The 21,825-nt window shown below is 36.2% G+C and overlaps 1 protein-coding gene across 1 annotated transcript in view; it reads left to right on the forward strand.

Moving 5' to 3' along the window:
- KCNH7 (potassium voltage-gated channel subfamily H member 7) overlaps positions 1–21,825 on the forward strand; it is a 440,085-nt gene that overhangs the window by 347,580 nt on the left and 70,680 nt on the right. The window contains exon 7 of the mRNA XM_036884332.2: positions 13,822–14,247. Within this exon, the coding sequence (XP_036740227.2) occupies positions 13,822–14,247 (426 nt within the window). The remainder of the gene's footprint in view (positions 1–13,821; positions 14,248–21,825) is intronic.

Raw genomic sequence — 21,825 nt, forward strand, 5'->3', positions numbered from 1 at the left:
TGAGAATCTGGGCGAGTGAGACCACATGAGCTCTAAGAATGGGGATCTCAGTTTCCTGTAGCACTTTGAGTCCCTTGTTTGGGTCCGTTGGATGTCAGCCCCTTTAGTTTTCCAGGCCAGACATTTTGGGGGTTCATCGCTCCAATGTAGATCCCATGAGTTGGGGTTCCTGATGTGGGACACCAACCCCTGCTCCTCTGGGAAAGCTGCTGGACTGGTGAGATTCCTTCCTATTGTCTGTTGTCACACTGGTGGTGGTTTTTGGCAAGACCACGTCTCTACCTCTCCTTCCCAATTCAATCTTCTTTTTTTCCCTTTGTTGTGGAGAAATAATTCATCTAATTTTCAGATCTTTTTCATAGAATAATGATCCACATATAGCTGTAGATTAGATGTGTCTGTGGGGATGGGTCAGTTCCTTCACTGACGTCTTACAGAAATCTCTCCCCATATTTATTTATTTTTATGTATTTTAGATTATTTTGAAAGCTACTTAAAAGATAAAAAGTGATTATTTTGAACACTCATCTACATGACTTTGAGACTTTGATAAGTTGGTTATCAAAGAGTCCAGAAGTTACCTTGTTGACCCTTCTAGCCATCATTTATGTATAAATCTTTCTTGACTATAATTGAATCAGCCTCAGATTTAATTCCAAGATCCATCAAGGCTTTCAGTAGAATATTTGGTTTGTTTTCTCTCTTAGAAGAACAGATAATATATCGAAATTAAAATCTAACATTATTTTCAAATTTTCCCTTATTGTGCATGCTTATTTAGTAATTTTTTAATACAGATTTTTTTTTACTTTTGTTGTTTGTTTGTTATTATTTTATTAACATGAAGAAGACATTCAGATTTTTAGTAATTGAATTGCCCATATCATATTTGGGGACTTGTTCTGAATCCTAGCAGGACATTTTGCATAGGACCTTTCAAACTTAAAACAAATAATAAGGAAGGAAGTAGGGGAGAAGAAAGAAAGAAAGTGAGGGTGAAAAAAGAGAAAACAGATGATTTAACACCTGATTCTGTAGACATTCTGATGTTTTCTATTCATTGATCTTCTGGGTCCCTAATAACCTTCAACTCCACAAGTCCAGGAGGCAAATAATAGCCTTCCAAGAGTTTATTATTGAAGTAAATGACTTGAGGGGGTCCCTGAGATGAGAGTCAGGTTTTTAAAAACTCTTAACTGACTCTTAATAATGAAATATGGCCCAAACAGGTAAAACTCGTCAACTAGAAATGTGGTGGGCATGTCACACTTGCTAAGGCTACTTAGTAATTGAATGTACTCAATCCTTGACCGGAAGATGTTTCTCATTTGGAAATTTAGCAGGAATTGGAAATTGTCCCTGAAGCCAAGTTATTTAAAAGCAAAGCATAGGGCTGAGAATTAGCAGACCATTATCTTGTAAATACTCAGAAAATTTTTATCAATAATGGGGAAACAATTTACCTGTGCTTCAGTCAAGATGCCACCCCTTAATTTCACTGTGGCTTGGAGACTTTCCTATTTCCTGCTGGTGTCATCCCATTGCCTTATGCTTCATCTACTCTTTAAACATTTCTTTTTCTTACTCTTTTGTCTCCTTCTCTCCATCTCTCTCTCACTTGATTATTATCAATGTATTTGTGGCCTTAAGGGATTCAGAGACCCATAGAAGTTCCTGGCCTAAGTCAAGGTTTTTAATTATTTACCTGTAGATCACAGATGACTGAGAATCCAATAAAGGACATGAACACATATTCCCTGAGACGTAAATAGCACCACACATCTTACATTCTTTTAGGATATTTCAGGAGCTCACAAAGCCCAGTGGTACATCCCAGGATAAAGCACTGTGGTTGATAATTATGTGCTTGTTCACATGCACATACACATATTTATATTTCCTCATCATCCCAGAATTTTCATGAAGAGTGTTTCTGATTTATTTTTTTTAATTACATTAATTTTTGACCTGTAGATGATGCAAACACAGTAAAATCTCACTAATTTAGTGTAACTGAGTAAAGAACTGTGTTAGATAAGGAAAAAATAGAATTGCAGAATCTCAGAGATCATCTATACTGGTTTTGTTATCTATATAATTCTACAGGATCTTCGGAAAGTATATTCAAATTTTAACTGATAGGGACTCTGTAAATACTGAATTCATTTTGAAGAAATACATTTCATTACTTGCAGCAAAATAGAGAAATCAATACACTCTCCAAAGATGCTGAAAAGTAATTTTCCCCAACCACCCCACCCATCAGATATTCAATTCTTTATAAGAATTTCAACCAGACCAAGTCAATGTTCCCTAAGTCCAGGACAAATGCTTTTATGAGGAAATATGCTACCGTTTGCTTAAACTGGTTCTTTTCAAAGTCTATGAAGGCTTTTAAAAAAGAATTGAGTCCCTAACTCACCATTTTACACAGAGCCCACAGCCCAATACAGCATAGCTGAGATGTTCATAAACAAAGAAAAATTGTTATATTACCAGCACAACCAAGAATTCTAACCATTTATCTTCTGCTGTCTCTATCTTTGAATAAATTGACTTGCTACAGGGCTCACTCAGAGAACTGGGTTCAGTCAATATTTATAATTGACACTGAATGTTATTTATAATTTAATTTTGACTTGTTCAAGGTAAATATGCCACATTTATAGTAACACTAACTTATTGGTTGCCTACGGTGAGACAAGGATTATCTGTGGAACTTCATATACACGTCTGACTGTGCAGTTCCCTATTGGGTAGATATTGCTGTCCTAATTTTGCTGCTAAGGAATTTGGTATTCAGGAAGATTATTTTTAAATGACCATGGCACAGTTGGGATATAAAGCAGGGCCATTTCGGTCCCCAGCCTGGCCTATTCAGCCATATTTGACAGATTATGGGTTTCCAACTAGTGGAAATGATATTCATTTTTATTTTTGGTGCCCATCATCACCATCTGACGTTTTTGTTGTGTTCTTGCTGTATCTTACACATGTGTGCCCATCCAAACAAGGGCCACGTAGGTTCTTGGCAAGAAGTGGTCCTGCATATTCTCTTTATTCACTATTTTGCCTAGGGAATTAGAATTTTATGAAAAGCATTTGATAACTATGGAAATGTTCACACAAACCCTTTAAAAATGTCTTCTGGAAACAGCATGTATAGTAAGAAAATATAGACTTTATCCCCATGAAGAAGTGAACTGAACATTCGTATGCTGCTAAGGAGAAAAGCACAGGCCCTGTGACACCAGACAGTCCTAGAAAGTTAGCTGACCTTGGTTTTCACATCTGTACAGTGAAATAAACAATAACGCCATTTCAGTTCTCTGGGCTGCCTTTCAAATTACCATAAATTAGGTTGCTTAAAATAACAGATGTTTATTCTTTCACAGTTCTGGAGACGAAAATTCTGAAATCAAGGTGTCAGCAGGGGCAAGTTCTCTCTCTGAAGGCTCTGGGGGGAAATCTGTTCCCTGTCTTTGTCTTAGCTTCTTTGTTGCTGGCAGTCCTGGCATTCCTTGGTTGATAGATGCATCACTCTGATATCTACCTCCGTTGTCACGTGGTGTGCCTCCTATGTGTCTTTCTCTTCCCCTCTTTTTATAAGGATAACCAGCCACATTGGATTAGGACCTACCTCAGTCCAGTAGGACCTCATTTTAAATTGATTATATCTATGAAAATCATATTTCGCAATAAAGCCACCTTCACTGATGCTGGAGGTAAGACCTTGAGTATATATTTTGGGAGGCCACAATTCAACCCACAGCAAGCATTGTAAAATTTTAACATTCAAATGAGATAATGCACACCAAGCCTTCAGTAAATAATAGATATTCACTAAGCTTCGGGAATATTATGCTTGATGATACCATAGTTGGCTCTGAGACCTCAGGTAAATTATTTAACCTCTCTGAGTCAATTTCCTTGTCTATAAAAATGGAGATAATAATGCTTACCTCAAAGAGCTGTTGAGAGAATTGAATGCCATAATTCAGTACTGGGCCTGGTAACTAACATAAAGGACACTTGGTTTTAACTATCCTCATTCTCCAAGACCAAGGATTGAGGAGCTGAGCAGGCGCTCTCTCGGGAATCGCAGTGTCATCATATGTACCATATTTCAAGGAGAAAGTTCATGTATTAGGGTAATGACAGCTGCTGGAACTTCTAACCCCCATAATACTGTGGTTTTACCCAGTTTTCTATTTCATTGTCAAGCAGTAGCAGAAGCTGGTATTCCTGTACAAAGGGCGATTTTCCTCCTCTTGGTAATTTGGTGACCCAGGTTTTCTACCTTTTAAGGCTCCACTGCCCCATAGGACTTAAGTGCCTGAGGCTTTGTAAGCACCTGGGTTACCAAGTAGAAGGAAAAAGGAAGCAGGGCAAGATTTACCCGCTTCTTGAAAGCTTTCAGCAGACACAGGGCCATACATACAAATGGGGCGGGGCATTGGTTCTAGGCTGGGCAGACACCTTCTAACAGCTCTACTCCACGGCAGGGAGAACACCACATTTGGGGGCACACCAGCTGTCTCTACCATAATCCTTTCCCTCAGGAGTCTTCTGTCTTTCCATGTCCATTGTCTCTTTTCCTTTAAGTTACAAACATGCCCATTGTACTTACTAGGTACATTCCAGGTGCTATGCTAAGCCCCAGGAATACTGGCTATGTATTTTTTTCTCAAGCCCACATTTTAGCAACTCCCAGTGTGTTCCTCTCTGTTTACAGTCTCTTGGCAAATAAATACACTTTCCAGAACTTGAGTCACTGCCTCTGCAGGAAGAAATCTCAAGTTCCAGTCCCCTTGGAAACTTTCCATATGTCAGGCCCCTCTTCCTAGTGGCACCTGGCTCACCAACCCCAAAGTGTCCTAGCCAAGCCTTCATTTTCCTCTCCCATCTCTAAGCCCATTCCTCGCTTATCTGTGCTTTTGAAAAACATTTTTGAAAGGCTTACTTACCAACTAGTGTGCTAAAGATAAAGGAAATGGAGAGAAGAATGCATGTGTACAGTTTCCATGAGAAAGGAAACTTGGAAGAAGCAAAGAGGTAAACATTAGGCCAGAGGGCAACTGGTATCAGCAACAAGATGCTGCTGCAAGTTCCTCAGGGGTGTCTGGCACAGGGCGGGGAGGCCAGAAAGCAGGGCCACTGTCCAGCTGGTCACTGGCATGGAAGCTAAGCGTTTACAGTTTACAGTAATTATGGTTTCCCGTAATTCTTAATATGACTATATTTGAAGTAATTTATGCATATTGTAAGTGTTTAACATATTATCTAACCTATGTCTCTCATATTCTGAGTAACATATTTTAAGAAGCAGCTATTTTTCATATTAGTCTATACTTCACAGCACATACAAAACACAACCTGACACAGCTGAACCTAGGTGACTCTGATTTTTTGCAAAATCCTACAATCATCCCAACTCGATCCAACACTCACACAAGCACACACATGTATGCACGCGCACACATGGTTAAATGTCGACTTTAAACTAAGTCTTAGGAGATTCTTTGAATACAGAATGCTACAATAATTCTCTACCTAATTTTAATATATCAGTTATTTTAAAAATCTTTTTATGTGTCAGGTTTCTTTAACTGTGTGAATGCGTTTCATCTTTTGATTTCTGTATCAAGGTAATCACCAATGGAGGTGCCTCTTTCAGTGAAAATTATTCAGGATTCGCTGTATTTCTCAAATCATTTGCTGAAAAAGCCAGGGGAGTTTAGATCTTTCCTGATGCTATATAATCTATCTGATTCACTTTGTTACAGACGACTCTTCCCGATAGATAAAAATACAACTAGCCTATTAGTTAACTGCAAGTCCCGAGTAAAGGATAAATAACAGATGAACAGTCTCTAAAAACACCTCAGCATGGCATTGAATTAGCTGCCAAAAGTACTGTATAATCTTTTGGAAGGCTTAATCGTTCCCTATTGCACTTTTCAAAAGAGAAGAGTAATTATTAATCCTGGTGTTCGCACAAAATTTTCACAGCAGATCTTCATTGAATAAATAGTGCTGTTTTATATAAAGAATGTGGTTTTATATAACACTTAGCTGTGAAAAGTTAAACAAATAGCAATGTGCTAGCAAGAAGAAAAACTGTATTTGCTAAAGAAAACCGTATTTTGGTCTGTATTAAACTGTACATTTAATTGGTGGTTTGAATGAAAATAGAAGTGTCTTTCTGGAGACCGTGGAGTTCCCCTTTTTTATATGGTGAGGTTTTTGTCCCCTCTTTTCTTTCCTTCTTAAAAGAAAATCCTTATAATAGTTCAATTAATCATGTTTTGTCTTTCTAAAGTATGTTATTTCTCAAATGTGTGGGACAAGTTGGCTCTCCTAAGGAAACCTAATAGACTGGTTAGCAACTGGGTTTTGTTTTTTTTGTTTTTTTAGTCACTGGCCCCTTAGAATCCTACTCACATTTTTAAAACAAATATTTACCTATCTAATATTTCATTTCTAACAGAATGGCTCCATAGTACTTTCATCATGAATTTTAACTTGCTTGTGACATATGACTTATATATTTATCCTATTTCCAAAGGAGTATGAGGAAACATTATAAAAGATTCGCATTTAGGCCATGAAAATGGAAATAGAGCGAGTAGAACACAGTAAGGGAAAGTAGAAATAATTGCACTGAAATTATAAACTCAGTGTTCTGCAGGAAGGCAAAAGGGACTATAATTAATGAAATAATTCTTATCACTTTATGAAACGAAAAATAGGTGAAACCTTTTGATTCTTCAAGGCAGATTAATTGTTTTCTGGAAATGAATTATAAAAGGAATATAGAAAGCAACATTTACCAAAATGACATTAAACAGCCTAAGTGTTGCATTTAGTGATAGTTTTATGGAGGGAGGGAGAGGAAATGCAAAAACATATCAATCCAGAATGAAAGCTTGAAGTTTGAGTATGACATGCCAACAAAGTTTTTAATAAGAGGTCTCACCTAATGAGTCTCTGAAAAGTGGTGGTATTTTAATCTAACTTGATGAGTAATGTAAATATACTCAGAGGATAAGCACCCTCACCTTTAGCATGTCTATCTTCTCTGTAAGGATTTGTCCCAGCTACCGATTTGACAGAAATTTGAAGGCAAACAGTTCAAGGCTGGGCAGAGTTGGTGTTGTGTGATGTCTGTGTGGCTGAATGGAGGTCAACATAATATGAATTAAATGTGCAGGGAGCAAAGTAAACATTCTGTTGTATAAAACAGTAATCAGAAGTTGCCTGATAAGGAACAAACTGAATTCTGATTCAGTGAACCCCTGTGATGTGTGTAGACTCAGATCTTTTCTCCACCAGGAAATTACACCTTCAAATGGCCGAGATCTTTCTGGGTGAAGTTTTAGAGATTTTTTTCTTTTTTGCTTTTTATTGTGAACCATCTTAAATATATTATAAAAATAGAGGAAATAATATATATTCATCACCCAGTTTCAACAAAGATCAGCATACAGCGGACATGGCATACAACCAGACTTTCTCTCCCCGTTCCATCCCACTCTGAATTGCTGTGTTCCCCATATACCTGTGGCTTCACTTTCTGGGGTTTCAGTTACCCCACAGTCAGCTGCAGTCTGGAAGCAGAATTGATCCTCTTTCTGACAATTGTCAAGAGGTCTGTAGTTGCCTAATGTTGTCATGAAGCCTAAGTCACCTCACGTAGGCATTTTATCATCTCCCGTCATCCCAAGGAGAAGGTTGAGTCAATAAGATGTCTGAGAGAGAGACCACGTCCACATAACTTTTATCGTGGCATATTGTTATAGCTGTCCTATTTTATTTTCAGTTGTTATTAGCTGTTAATCATTTACTGTGCCTAATTTATAAGCTAAACTTTATCATAGGTATGTATGTATAGGAAAAGCATAGTATATATAGGGTTCAGTACTATCCAGAGGTTTCAGGTGGGGTCCTGGACTGTATCTTCCATGGATAAGGAGGGACTGCTGTATATTGAAGCAAACCCCAAATACTATGACATTTTATCCATAAATATTTCACTCTGTACCCCTAAAAGGTAAGAGCTATGTTTTAAAAACATAACCGCAGTATCATCAAATAATAGTACTAATAATTGAAATAACTAAAAGAATTGTTAATAATTCCTGTGATAGCTTGTCTCTTAGATGACCACAGTTGATTCTTTCCCTCCCACATGCCTGCCACTCCCTGTCAAAAGGTGAACACTATCTGTCCGCTTTCTTGAGTCTAGGCTGGCCTGACTGCTTTGGCAGAAGAATATGGCAGAAGAGATGCTGTCCTAGATCCAGCCCTTAACTTGAAGACAACTGGATGTTTCCACTTATTTCCTGGGAGCACTGAGTTTCCACAGCAGACATCTTACAACCCTGCAATATGGGACAATATGGGGGACTCCAGGGGAATGGACTATATGGAGAAGTTAAATACAGAAACTATATAATATATATACATATATATATATGAGAGAGAGAGTTACAGATTATATCTATAGCTATAATTATAGTTCCAGTAAAATATGATATTTTTATACATATTATATATACATATATATCTACATACAGATGTAGATACATATTTTTAAATTATATTATATATCTGTATCTGTCTATATAGAGAGAAGGAGAGAAAGATAAAGACCCAGTTGTTCTAGCATCCTGATGAACTCAGTCTTCCAACTGTCCCCACTAAGTTACTAGACATGGGAGTAAAGCCTTCCTGGATTCTCCACCCAAGCTTAGTCACCAACTGAATATCACTGAGTGACCCCAGGTGACATTGTGGAGCAGAAGAATGGCCCAGCTGAGCCCGTTCTAAATCTCTCATCCATAGAACATGGAATAATAAAAGGACTATTGTTTTAAGCCATGATGTTTTGGCTCAGTTTATTCCAATGAGTGGATGACTGAAACAATTCCTTAATATTATCACTATATATTTAGGCTCTGTTCAACTTCCCCAACTGGCTCATAAATGTTTTGGTTATAGTTGGTTTGTTTGAATCAGGATTTAAGTAAGTAACACTAGAACTCTAAACAATAATGAAATTATTCTATGTAACTATTTCCCATTTTATCAGCTATGTTTATAGAAAGTATCTGATGGGACTTGATAGGTCTGTATAGATAGATGATCTGAGCAAAGATTATTATCACCATTACACAGATAAAAAAACTGAGATACAAGAGATTAAATAACTTATCATAAAAATTGTATCTGGAACTCAAACCCAGGCCTTTCAATTTGAAGTCTTGGGCTCTTTCCCTTATTCCAAATGTGGTTGAGCCTTCAGAGATTTGTATTACTAAGACTGCCTCTAATGAGACTCATTATTAGAACCATAAAGAAACAAACGTTTCTCTGCTCTCCATCCTCACACTGAGATGTATTTATTCCTCAGCTGTGTCCCCCTCTCCATCTCCGCCACCTGCCCTACTATACAGGCTTTCCTGGCCTCTTTTTATTCCCCTTTCTTTCTTAGCACCAAAGTCCTAATTATGTTGAAGCCCCTGGTCCTGCTCCCTCTGGTTTCTCCTCCCTTCCACTGCCAGATGCATTTACCTAAAACTAAACTTGGCCACCTTACCTTCTCTTCCTGGTACCCTGCGGCAATTCTCAAACCAGTATCCATGGCAAGAAACATTCTCAAACAGCCAGGAGTTCTCCTGGGAAATCTCACAAATTCCTGAGTCTTGGTGAAAACCTTACACAGTATAATAATCTTCCAAATGAATGATGCAATCACTTAATAAAAGAATACTGTCACCTATCTGACTCCAGTGCCTACGAATGCATTTGGATTCATAGTGAGAACTCGTGATACTAAAGCAGGCCATAAAGCAAGTTTTTGAAGTCCTCTGGTTAGTAAGATTTATGAGAGTTGAGTGATCATACTATACAGACAGAGGCACGCAGAAGTCAAAAGAACTTGTACCATAATGTTTGGCCCAAACCAATCACTTCAAATGCATTGTCAATACACACTCCATATTGTAAATACCAAATTTCAGTGGTTCAGTATTAACAAATTAATTACCTTTATGAACCCAATTCCAGAGATAATTTGATTAAATAACCACTTAATGTAGAATACAATAATCCCCCAAAGTTAATCTGAACTTGAAGTAGACAAAAACTTTTATACAGTATCAGGTAACACCACTTAAATGAGATTCTTAAGCCTAGTAGAAGAAAAATTTGAATTAAGGTTTAGATTGCCCTAAGACAGTCATAAAATCTGTAAGGATTGTGTTACTTTTTTAACAAGATACTTCTACAAAAAGGCATTGGGGTTAGAATAGAGGAAAATATTTTGCCTATTAGATCAAATCACATGAATAGCCATATCATTTTTGACATAACATATGTGTCAGTGATGAGAGTTTGAATTCAGTAGTTTTGCACATATTTTAATAACTTGTTGTCACTTTCTGTCATTGCATTAGTTTCCTGGGGCTGTCAAAACAAAATACCAAAAAATGGTGGCTTAAAACACGGAAGGCATTCTTTCACAATTCTGGGGTCTGGTACTCCAAAATCAAGGTATTGGCAAGATGGGTTTCTTCTGGTGGGTCTGAGTTAAAATGCATTCCATGCTTCTCTTCTGGGCTCTGCTGCCTGCCACCAGCCCTTGGTGTTCTTTGGCTTGTAGCTGTATCTGCCTTCATTGTCACATGGCAGTCCCTCTGTGTGTCTTTGTGTCTCTGTACTTAAATGTTCCTCTTTTTATAAGGACACCTGTTGTAGCATCAAGGTCAACCCCAATCCATTGTGACTTCATCTTTACTTGGTTACATCTACAAATAGGGTCATATTCACAGGTACCAAAGATTAGAACTTCAACATATCTTTTTGGGGTACACAATTCAATCCACAACAGTCATATTAAGAGGTATAAAGCATAAGAAGTTTTGACCTAGATTTTTTGTACATATTAACCTAACATTATAAGTAAAAATAATATAAATCATAACTGGGGTTCTGCAATAACTAATTTTCCCTTAAAAGAAGTCAGTATCTTATTCAAGTATGAGACACTCCGACCTAAAGGAAAAAGCCTGTGAATCCTATCACGTCACATTGGATTTCCCACAGCCTGTCGCTTCCCCTCTCCACTGCCCTCCCCCGTCACTATATCCCTTGCTTTTTATCCATCAGCAATGGAAGACAGCTTGTAATTCTTGAACACACATCATTTCTTGCCTCCCTACCTTTGTTCTTTCTGTTCTCTACCTCTACTGTTTTTTCCTTTCCAGTTTCTTCAGTCCCAGGTGCATTCTTTTCTGTCTCCTACTCAAAGTTTCAGTTCAAGTGCCATCTCTTCCCAAAAGTCCTCAGTGGAGACCTCCCCCTCATCAGTGCCATCACTTAAACCAGAGACAGTGCCCGAGCTCCGCAGGGCTCTCATTTTCCTTCATATCTGTCTCTTCTAATAGACCATGAACTCCATGATGTCAGCATTGTCTTCCCTATTTTTCTGTCTCCACCTCTTTGCCCAGTACTCATCCAACTGGTAAATGACTGTTGCATAGGTAGGATGGAACAAGTTCCATCTACAGTTTTTCCTTCTCAGAGGAAGTCCCGTGGTGCTGTATGCATTCTAACTTAAACTTCTGCTAAAAAACAAGTATGCAGTTTGCCCCATGTAAGAAGTTGGCATCAGAAGCATGTCACTTAGCACGGAGCAAGCTCAGATAAACAACCTCCTTTAAAAATGACTTTTATGTTGTTCTCTTTGGATATCTACATTCCCTTTTTTAATTAGATAAATGTATCAATTTAGGTACTTAGGAAGATTTCAGCAGCTCAAAAATGTTGGTCATGTCTTGCCAGAGTACACTGCATGCATAGAGGAAGCTAATGGGAGAAGGAGCTAGAAAGACTGCATATGTCCCTATTTTAGAAGACTTTGAAGGCCAAAATAATGTTTTGGATTTTACTTTCTATATTCTGAGTAGTGCTTGGTTTTTGAGAATGGAATATTATATAATGACATAATGACACCTTTAGAGACGATTCATTCTTTCTAGACTAAAATATCACCCACTCATTTTGTGTACTAAGCATAAGAGGACTGGAGTTCTATCAGTCTGTGCTTATCAAGTGACAAATTAGCCAAACATCATTCCTATTTGGATCTTGGAAGTCAGATACAAATATAGGTATGGATATAGGTATAGATACAGATTTTGGACTCTGAGGATTTTTAGTATTTCATAAGTAATAAAATCACTTTATTTTTCAGATTTCTATTTTACTAATAATTAATTCCTGTCATTCCTCGTAATAGCTTAAAATACAGCCCTGTATCCTCCATATACTGGCAGTTCACATTTACTGTGGGCCGAAAAACTGGCTAGATTCTCTATTATTTTCTTTTTCAAAGCTAATAAAATCAGTTTGCTGTTATCTAAAAACAGCTTTCCCTATTTTAACTGAACTCTTGGTACCTTTAAAAGTCATGTTGTACCTCATTTGAGGCTGTTATTTGATTTCTCAAGTTCTTTTTAAAATAGGAACGGTAACATTTTATGTGGGAAAAAAGGTATGAACTATGACTATGAAAATAAGATTTAAAATAGAAATTTGTCTGAGGTAATTTATTGTTATAACCAAGTTAAAACCTACATGGATAGAATTACGAAGAACACAGAAATAACACACTTTGACTAATCAATGTAGGTTTGCCTGAGATCCATGCTGCAAAGCTAATGTATCAACTGTGCTTAGAAGAATTTAGTCTCAAGAAAATTTATGTAATGAAATTAACTGAAATAGGGCCACTGCAGAGATATTCACAATATGAGATTGTAAACCACCCCTCCCTTTAAAAAAATGCTTCCATGTGCCATTTGTGGAGTGATTAAGATTTTTAAATTACTTAAAACTCATATATTAAAACTAATTACATTTCCTGGGTAGCTAGATACCTTTCTGTTTTGATCTTTATTCTTGAAACTTGGTCTAACATCATCACCTCATGAACTATTTTATTGGGTCACAGCAACTCAAGTTTAGCTCTCATTTTTTCAGATAAACTGGGACTATAAAAGGTGAACTATTTCACTACCCAACACCTTACTCTGTAGAATAAATTTTAGAGTTTAAATACTCCTCAGTGGCTAAGAATCTTGCAACATTTCCAGATTAAAATTCTGAGCATTTTCTGGTCCCATTCTCTCTTCATGATTCTCTAAATGTGATGGAGAAGTTGGAGTGAAAGTGTATTTGTCCCAGAAAAAAAAAGGGCTTTGTGTTTATTTTAATCTCATGTGCCTTTTTTTTCTAATGCTAAAAACAGATTGCAGGTGAGAAATTTTTAATTAAAGATTTGAATGAGTTGGGTTTAATTTATCAAAGTTTAATTATAAATTAAATACATGTAAATTAAATATGACCATGGATCCAAGTAGACTGCTTCAATTCATTATAGCCAATCCTTTTTTAGGTTTGAAAACAGAATTACTCATGTATCAAACTGATTTTATTATTTTCTAAAAACAGCTACAAATTTGTTTCCTGAGTAGTAGTATGTTTCAAAGTATCCAGTAACCATTCCTTGGTATCTCAGTGACAATATTCATTTTTCAGTGGAAGTCATATTTGTCAAGAAATGCCAGGGTCAAATACACTATATACTTGGGATGTTTATGGGTTCCTTTATATAGTGTGCTTTTCATGCATACTTCAAAACGACATGAAATTTTCTAGTACATTTTTCTGTATAAGAACTTTAATATTTATATAGGCTTGGAAATTAAATAATGGCATTTTTATGTACTGTAAGATTCTCTTTTATCTGTTCAGGTTCTCTCTTTAGGAGCAGATGTCCTGCCAGAATATAAACTGCAGACGCCGCGCATCAACAAGTTTACAATATTACACTACAGTCCTTTCAAGGCCGTCTGGGATTGGCTTATTCTGCTGCTGGTCATATACACGGCTATATTCACCCCGTACTCTGCAGCCTTTCTCCTCAATGACAGAGAAGAACAGAAAAGACGAGAATGTGGCTATTCTTGCAGCCCTTTGAACGTGGTAGACTTGATTGTGGATATTATGTTTATCATAGATATTCTAATCAACTTCAGAACAACATATGTAAATCAGAACGAAGAAGTGGTAAGTGATCCAGCCAAAATAGCAATACACTACTTCAAAGGCTGGTTCCTGATTGACATGGTTGCAGCGATTCCTTTTGACTTACTGATTTTTGGATCTGGTTCTGATGAGGTAAGAGCTGCTTAAGATGCTTAAGAATATTATTTTCTGAAAGATTGCAATTATGAAAGTGAATCTGCTATAACTGCAAAGAAAAAAAGGCATGGTTGCTTCATAGACTTCCTGTATCTCACAGATGAAATTCATTTTCAGTTGGATATACTATAAAATGAAATATGGAACCATTTTGCCATTGGAAATAACTCACAATTCTCTTTTTTGCTAAGAGTTACTAAAGACTATCCATTAGCCAACAAAATAAACCTTGAGACAAGTTGAATTTTGAAATTCAAGGTCCTTTTCTACCTAAAAACCCCTTACCCTCTCACCATTTTTTTTTCCAAAAGGAAATCAAATATCAAAAATGTTTTCTGCAGATGTCTTCTGCAAATGGTTGCTCCTTGATCAATTAATGCTTCAGGACAAAAGAATCTTCCTCCGCCAAGGGGAAGAATAGGTTTAGAAGTAAGTTTTTCCCTACAAAATATGTCCGTCAAACTGTGAGTCAGTTAAAAGCAAGGCACGGAACAATGTCTTCTTCCTGGATTCTACAACTTTAGACAAAAGTTTAAACCTGACTCTCACCTGTAAGGATGGTATTAACTTCCTGTCTTAAGCTGTTTTTTTTTAAACTTGATACTCCAATGAGATAATATGTGAGAAACTTTTAGCAAAATAGGTTTTTTTTCAAGTCAGCCGTTGTTAAATTAGTTGAACGTTTAATGTTAGAAACTCCTAACTTTGGTATTAATTAAAAGAAAGGAAAGCAAAGTACCTCTTTTTTGACATTGATCCTTATGAGTTTCTTACAATGGGTGATACACGTAATCACATCAGATAAGTCCTTACTGATAAACAATGGATAAACAATTGTATAACGTCACTCTTCCAAATTTTGAAATATATACACCAACAACAAATTAAATTTCATCTTAGTGAAATGAAAGAATGAACAAATAAATAGGCAAATAGCATTGTTGAGGGAAGTTGATTTACTGCTGATATTTAATTAACAACAGTCAAACTAGTGAGATTTAGATTTGCTGATTATAGCCATTAAGGTAGAATTTCTAGGCTGCAACACTTGATTAGTTTAATTTCATTTACTGTATCACTTGAAAATAATAAAATTCATTAAAATATGTAATTTAGATAAGCCCTATGAGAGACAGCAAGCACTTCAAGTGAGCTGAAGCAAGAGAATATTTGTGTGATTCACGTTAGTATGGCTTAAAATGGTCTTGGGATAAAATGGCGTACAGATCACCTTTCTCATGTAGCATCAAAGAAGAGGGGAAGTTTGCCACAGAGAAAGGAATGCCCACTGACCTCTCCAATATGAGTTCATAGATTCCACATGTTCCCCAAACTGCTTCTCACTCTTTTAAGATATGTTGTGATATGAAAAAGATCTGGCTTTGGAATCAGACAGACCTGGGTTTGATTCTCCTTTGTGCCTCTTAATTGCTGTATTCCGGTCAGAGATCTAACTCTAATAATTCATTTTTTTTCTGTAAAACTGTGAGAGTAGGTCCTTCTGATTTTTAAATATAAGGCAGTGTGTATGAAGAAACTAGCCCAGTACCAGGTACACAGTAATTGCATACCAAAGATAACTTCACTTTTCCTTCTCACCCCTAGATTACAGCCCCTGTTTGTTAATGAAGTCTTCCCTTAAAAACTTACATCTTACCACATTAACCCATAAATGCCTCGATTACTCACAATTGATTTACTCCACAGCACTGACTATAACTATATCCTATCAAACAAATAAGAATAAAATGACAATTTGACAATACAAAACAGATAACTCTCCTATTAATCATTATTCAACAAATAGCTATTGAGTGTTCATTACCTTACAGTAGTTATTGATTAGCCTAGTTAAAGCTAGGAATCCTGAAGAAATGGAAAATGGAAAAGAAGTATTTTAAGGATGGTTATTGGGTTACAAAGCACAGGAGCATGGGGTATGTGGTGGGGAAAGTATGTCAGCATGTAGGATGTGTCAAATAGAGGGGGATCTGGAAGGGCTGAGACTGGGCTGAGTCAGCTGTGAAGGGAACAAGACCATCAATGGATGGGACCACTTCATACATCGACAGGAGTGACAATGAAGATATTCTGCTTATATACAAACTATATTATATAGCTATTTACATATATATATATATATAGAAAGAGAGAGAGTCAGATGTTTTAGGACATAGTGATGTTTCAAAATAATAATTTTCCAAAAATGTATAATGTGTCACATAATAAATAAGAGTACTAAAAATATTCAGCATCCATGTTTGTTTGAGGCAAAAAAAAAAAAAAATGGAAATGCTTCCAGGGAAAGGAAATTTTATATTCAAATAGCCTAAGTTGGAAAGTTCTATTATATGAATATGAAAAAATATAACACCGTGTGCTTTTTACTCCAAGATGAACTGGCAAATCCTAAAGTCATTAAGCTAGAGATCACCTGGATGAACAGTCACCTAGCCCAGTGTTTTCCAAGCTGGGTTTTCACCGAGGTGCTCTGAACACTGTGGCCTGAGCTGGGAGTCCCTCAAGGATCCATAGCAGGACAGGCTGATGACACTCAGCCATCCACCTCCATTGCAAAAAGAGTAGCTTGCTTTTTCTGTTTAACTGATTAGAAGTCCATGCATATTTTCTCAAATGTTAATGAGAATTGACTTAATTCATTTTGCTGTTTCCAGAAAAGGCTTATGAGAATCCCCTCCTTAAGCAGATTCATTCATTCTATATGCATTTATTGGGAACTTACTGTGTGTCAGTGTGCTAGACACTAGGCTTGGAGAAGAAAGTAAGATGAGGACCCCACTATCTGGGAGCTTGCAGTCTAGAATGGGAGAAAATCAAATAAGCAGATAGAGTGCTATCTGAACAATGATCCATAGTCCGATGTGAAAGTGGACATGTGAGCATGGAAGGGGGGTCCTGATTACTAGTTTTTCAGCAAAGGGTAGGAAGATCAGGCAAGTTAGGGGGGAACTCATTAGAGGCATGAACCTATAAAGTGTTGCTTTCTAGTCCTATCAGACCCAATTTAAGAAATATTTTATACTGCTCCCTTTTAATATGGTTAAAGAAAAGTCATAGATAATATAGCCTTTTTACACGCATAATTTCCCAAGTAAGATATATGATGACTACACTTAATATAAAGAAGAAATAAATATTCATAATAAAATAGCTGATTGAATATATAAATGTTTCAGGCATGCCTACATTAAATGATATAATGAAGTTTTCAGATGAGGAAGTTTATATTTAAACAGTAAATTCAGTATTAAACTGAATGTGGTGTTTTCTTTACATTTTCATTTAAACACAAGAGTTGGGTATATATTGTATGTGTGTGCTTGTGTATATATATATATATGTGTGTGTATACACATACACAGGTAGATATGTACATATGCACATATGTGCATATATTAACATTTATACATGCCTACAGACCCTGTGACTGTAAGATCCACAAATGTAGACTGATACAGTCATGTTGTATACCACACAGTATACAGATATCATATGACCTGTTGTCACTGAAGATGTAATTTTATGAAACAGTGAACAACTCTTAGTGAAGGTACAAACTAAACAAGTTAATCATCTCTTAATTTACATGGTAGCTAAATTCCTGGAAAATGTAATGAATATTAAAGAATGCAAACATGAACTTCTGTTTATATATAAAACCCAGCTTTAAGGCTCATTAAGTATAAATGTGTTTTCTGCCTATAAAGATGAATGTGGGTCATTGAAAATTTATATAGGACACAAGACAATTTTTTGTTGCTGTTAAAGCTTACTCTGGGCATTATAGGACTTTTAGCTACCTCACTTTACCTGTAAGTAAAGGAAAATTCAAGAAGGTATCAAATAGTATAAAGACATAACGATGAGGGCTGAAAATAAGTCATTAGGTTTGTATGTGTTGGTATTAATCGAATCAGATGTTGGCCACTAGCCAAACTGAAATAGCTTCAGATATTAACAGGAAGTGAATAGGGTCTCCTCTTGCTAGGATCTTGGTAATAAACAGAAGGGAAAAGGGCAGTGATTAGAAAGCTACACATGGTGAAGGAATGGGTTATTGTTTTGATTTTGTTTTCCCTCTTAAAATGTTTGTGAGCTAACAAGAGCCATGTGATGCAGAATGACTTGGCTGGGTGGCTGATTTGGATGGGAACTGTAGGAAAGACCTCTGAGGAGGTGCCATTTGAGTTGAGACTTGCCCAGAAGAAACCAGTCTCATGAAACCACAAAGGGAGCATTTTGGGCAAAAGAAAACACTAGCGAAAATGGTTCAGCTGGTGAATAGCTTGATTCTGTTAGAAGAACAGAAAGCCAGTGTCAGGCAGGCTGAACCACAGTGAGTGAGGGGTGGAATGCAAAGATAGGAGGATGCAGAGACAGGGTCCAAATCGCTTGGAGCTGTCAGACTAGAGTTTATGCTGGTTATAGTGGGGCCTGCGGGGAGGGAATGATCTAACCAACAGATGGTTTTTAGTCAGAGTAGAACCAGGATAACCACTTCAGAGCTTTTGCTATAATGTAAGAGAGACAAACCAACATCTTGGACTATGTGGACTACAATAGAGATGAAGAGAAATAGAAACATTTGGAATATGTTAGAGGGGAGCTGTTAGGGCTTGTTGACTGACGAAATATTGTTAGAGGAGTAAGAGAAAAAGCAGGATTAATGATGGTCCAGAGATTTTGTTGTTTTTTTCTTGTTCTAAACATTATTTCAGCCAAGGGCAAGGGGACTTAAATAACCTTTATAAATGGTCATGCATTTATCCAGATGGGAAAAACCTGGGAAGAGGGAGGTGTATTATGGGGGTGAATCTCTGTTTGGAGCATGTTAAGTTTGAGATGCCTTTTAATCATATGAATCCAGATGTCACATAGGCAAGTAGAAAGACATATTATGTGAATATAAGAAAAAGAAATGAGATTCATAATTATAAATTAGATAAAATCATACCAAAAGTTGGTTTGGGTCAATGTTTCTACACCAAGACCATACACTCATATCCAAGTGGAATTTGTAAAAGAGTCTGAAGATTCATATTTCGTAGGTATGAAGTAAAATCTCGAACCCTGCATTTTTAAGAGTGGCAGGAATGATTCTGCTATTTAGATAAATGAGATCTGGTGGCCTTATCAGGGACAAAGAGGAAGTCCAGGAGAGAGAGGGCTTTCATGTGCACACAGATGAACATTTGTACAAAATGAATAAGTGAAGGAGTGATTTTTCAACTAAATAAAAGGACAGTCATGATTTCTTAACTGTTTAATTTAAACTGAATTATTAAAATGTTTTCTTCCATGCATCTCAGCATCACGGGTGACCTTAGAGAAACAACTTTGTCAATGTCAATTAAACATTAATGCTTTTCTTGCCAATTTCCCTAAACAGTTAGCTACTGTAACATTTTAGTTTTATTTATATTCACTCTGGAAAAGAAAAACCGTTTGAATTGTGGGTCTATATTATTTTATCTACAAAACATGTATGTGAACAGAATAGCTTAGCACATACATTTTTACTAAAGCTGACATATGAGCAGAATTGTTTATTATGTTAAAATAATCATTTCATTTTTTAGCTTAAGTATTGCAAATCACCTACTAATAACTATAGGATCTTCTATAATGTTCAAAAAAAACATGTTGAAGAAAATGAATATTGGCAATAACTAGGCTTGCCTATGTCATTAATAAATATCTTCCTGATGTTAATTCCATCCAGATAGACCAAGGAAAAGATTTTCTATTTTTCTTAATTTTTGCATCATCAAGCATCATGCCATCCATAGCAAATTACCTCAATATCATTGATTCAGAGGACTAATATTATTGGCTCAGTCTCCCAGAAGGTCAACTTTTCAGTATCTGCCTGAAATTTTCCCATATTTTGCTTATCTGTGGCAAATACTACTTTTAGAGATGTTAATGGAATCTAGAGCACTCTATTTAGTTAATACCTCCTTCAGAACATCTTCCTCCTCTGAAAATAAGTATTCTTTTGATTAATTACTTGCTTATCAACCTCTCTCTTTTCATACCTATTTTTCAAGAATCATGAATACAGGCAAAGCCTCTGAAATACAGTACTCTTTGAGAGAAAGTTCTGATTGAAAAGGGAAGGTTCTGATCACATTGATGTGTTTGCTTTACTAGTCTGGTAAATGAATCATCGAATGGGTACAAGGAAAAACTTAGCAGGCAGTCACATAGAACTCTGATCATCTGTCAGCATTCTTTTTTTAATCTGGTATCTACAATAGTTGTCATTAGTTTGTTGAAAGGAAATTCTAAAACATGAGACATACTCATGTTCAAATATAATTTACAAAGACCTGTATGCATCTATGTACAGAGTATGTACAGAGTAACTGTCTCTAGGTAGTTCTTGGGAGTTAAGGCAGAAGTTTCCATTCGCTTATGTTTGAGGCTGTTGATTATGACTCCAAAAGTCTGTGGCATGACCAGAGAGGCATGAGATCCCCAATGGAATAATTTTCTAACTGAAGCACATTCCACAAAAAAAAAGTTTTTTCATTAAGTTGATTATGTATATGGGATCTATTGACTACCATTTGCTAGAGATGGCATAAGATATAATTTCTGGTTAAACATTTCTCAGAACAAGTCAAATTCCCATTTTAAAAATATAATACCCCATAGTTGTTTATTTACTGTAACATTGCCTACTACTATTTAGAACCATTTGATGACCCCTTTTCCATGTTATATCACCAACATTTAAATCATTTGACAGCCAGTTTTCCACGTTATTGTAAATAAAGAAAGAAGGTGAGTTTAAATTGCAGCAAAACAAAATGCTAATTATAAACAAAAGTAAAAACATCTCAACAGTAAATGCTGTTCAGTATTGGAGTGAGTTTCCCAGAGAGATTGTAAAATCTACCCTTTAAAAGCCACAGTTTGTGGAGAACTTGTGAGGTTTGGTATGAATAAAGAAAGGATAAGCGAGGTGATTCCCCAAGGATTTTTATTAGAAATATTGAAGTAGTGTGACTCAAGTTGCACAAAAGACTTGAAACTAGTTGCAAAAGTATTGAGTTTTATTGGGTAAGTAATCCACTGAATGGCGTGGGCAAGTCCCAGAGCTTAGAGGGAAGGGAAATGAAACCTAAAGCAAAACACGAGTGTGCAGTTACAAAATGCAGTCCTCACTAAGTGTTCTCATTTCCCTACTTATTCCCAAATATCTCTTGACAAACAGGGCAGAATGATGGATTAGGTAGAAAGTTTCAGTGATAATTCATTCTATCAACCCAGTAGATAAAACCAAAGATCTCATACTTGTATTTTCTTACTATACAAGAATAATTCTATGCACTTCCTGTTGGCAAATCTTTTAAGTGTAAACCTCTGAAATGATACATTTTAAATGTAAAAGTCGAAAGTGCTTATTATAATGAAAGTAGAATTATTTTCAAAATTATTTTAGAAAAAATTTGATTAGATTTTCTCTTATTGATGATGCTTTCTCAGTTGAACTGTAGCCAAATTTACTCCTGCATAGAGTTTGCC

This window comes from Manis pentadactyla, chromosome 8, assembly GCF_030020395.1.
Source record: "Manis pentadactyla isolate mManPen7 chromosome 8, mManPen7.hap1, whole genome shotgun sequence".
NCBI classification, from domain to species: Eukaryota; Metazoa; Chordata; class Mammalia; order Pholidota; family Manidae; genus Manis; species Manis pentadactyla.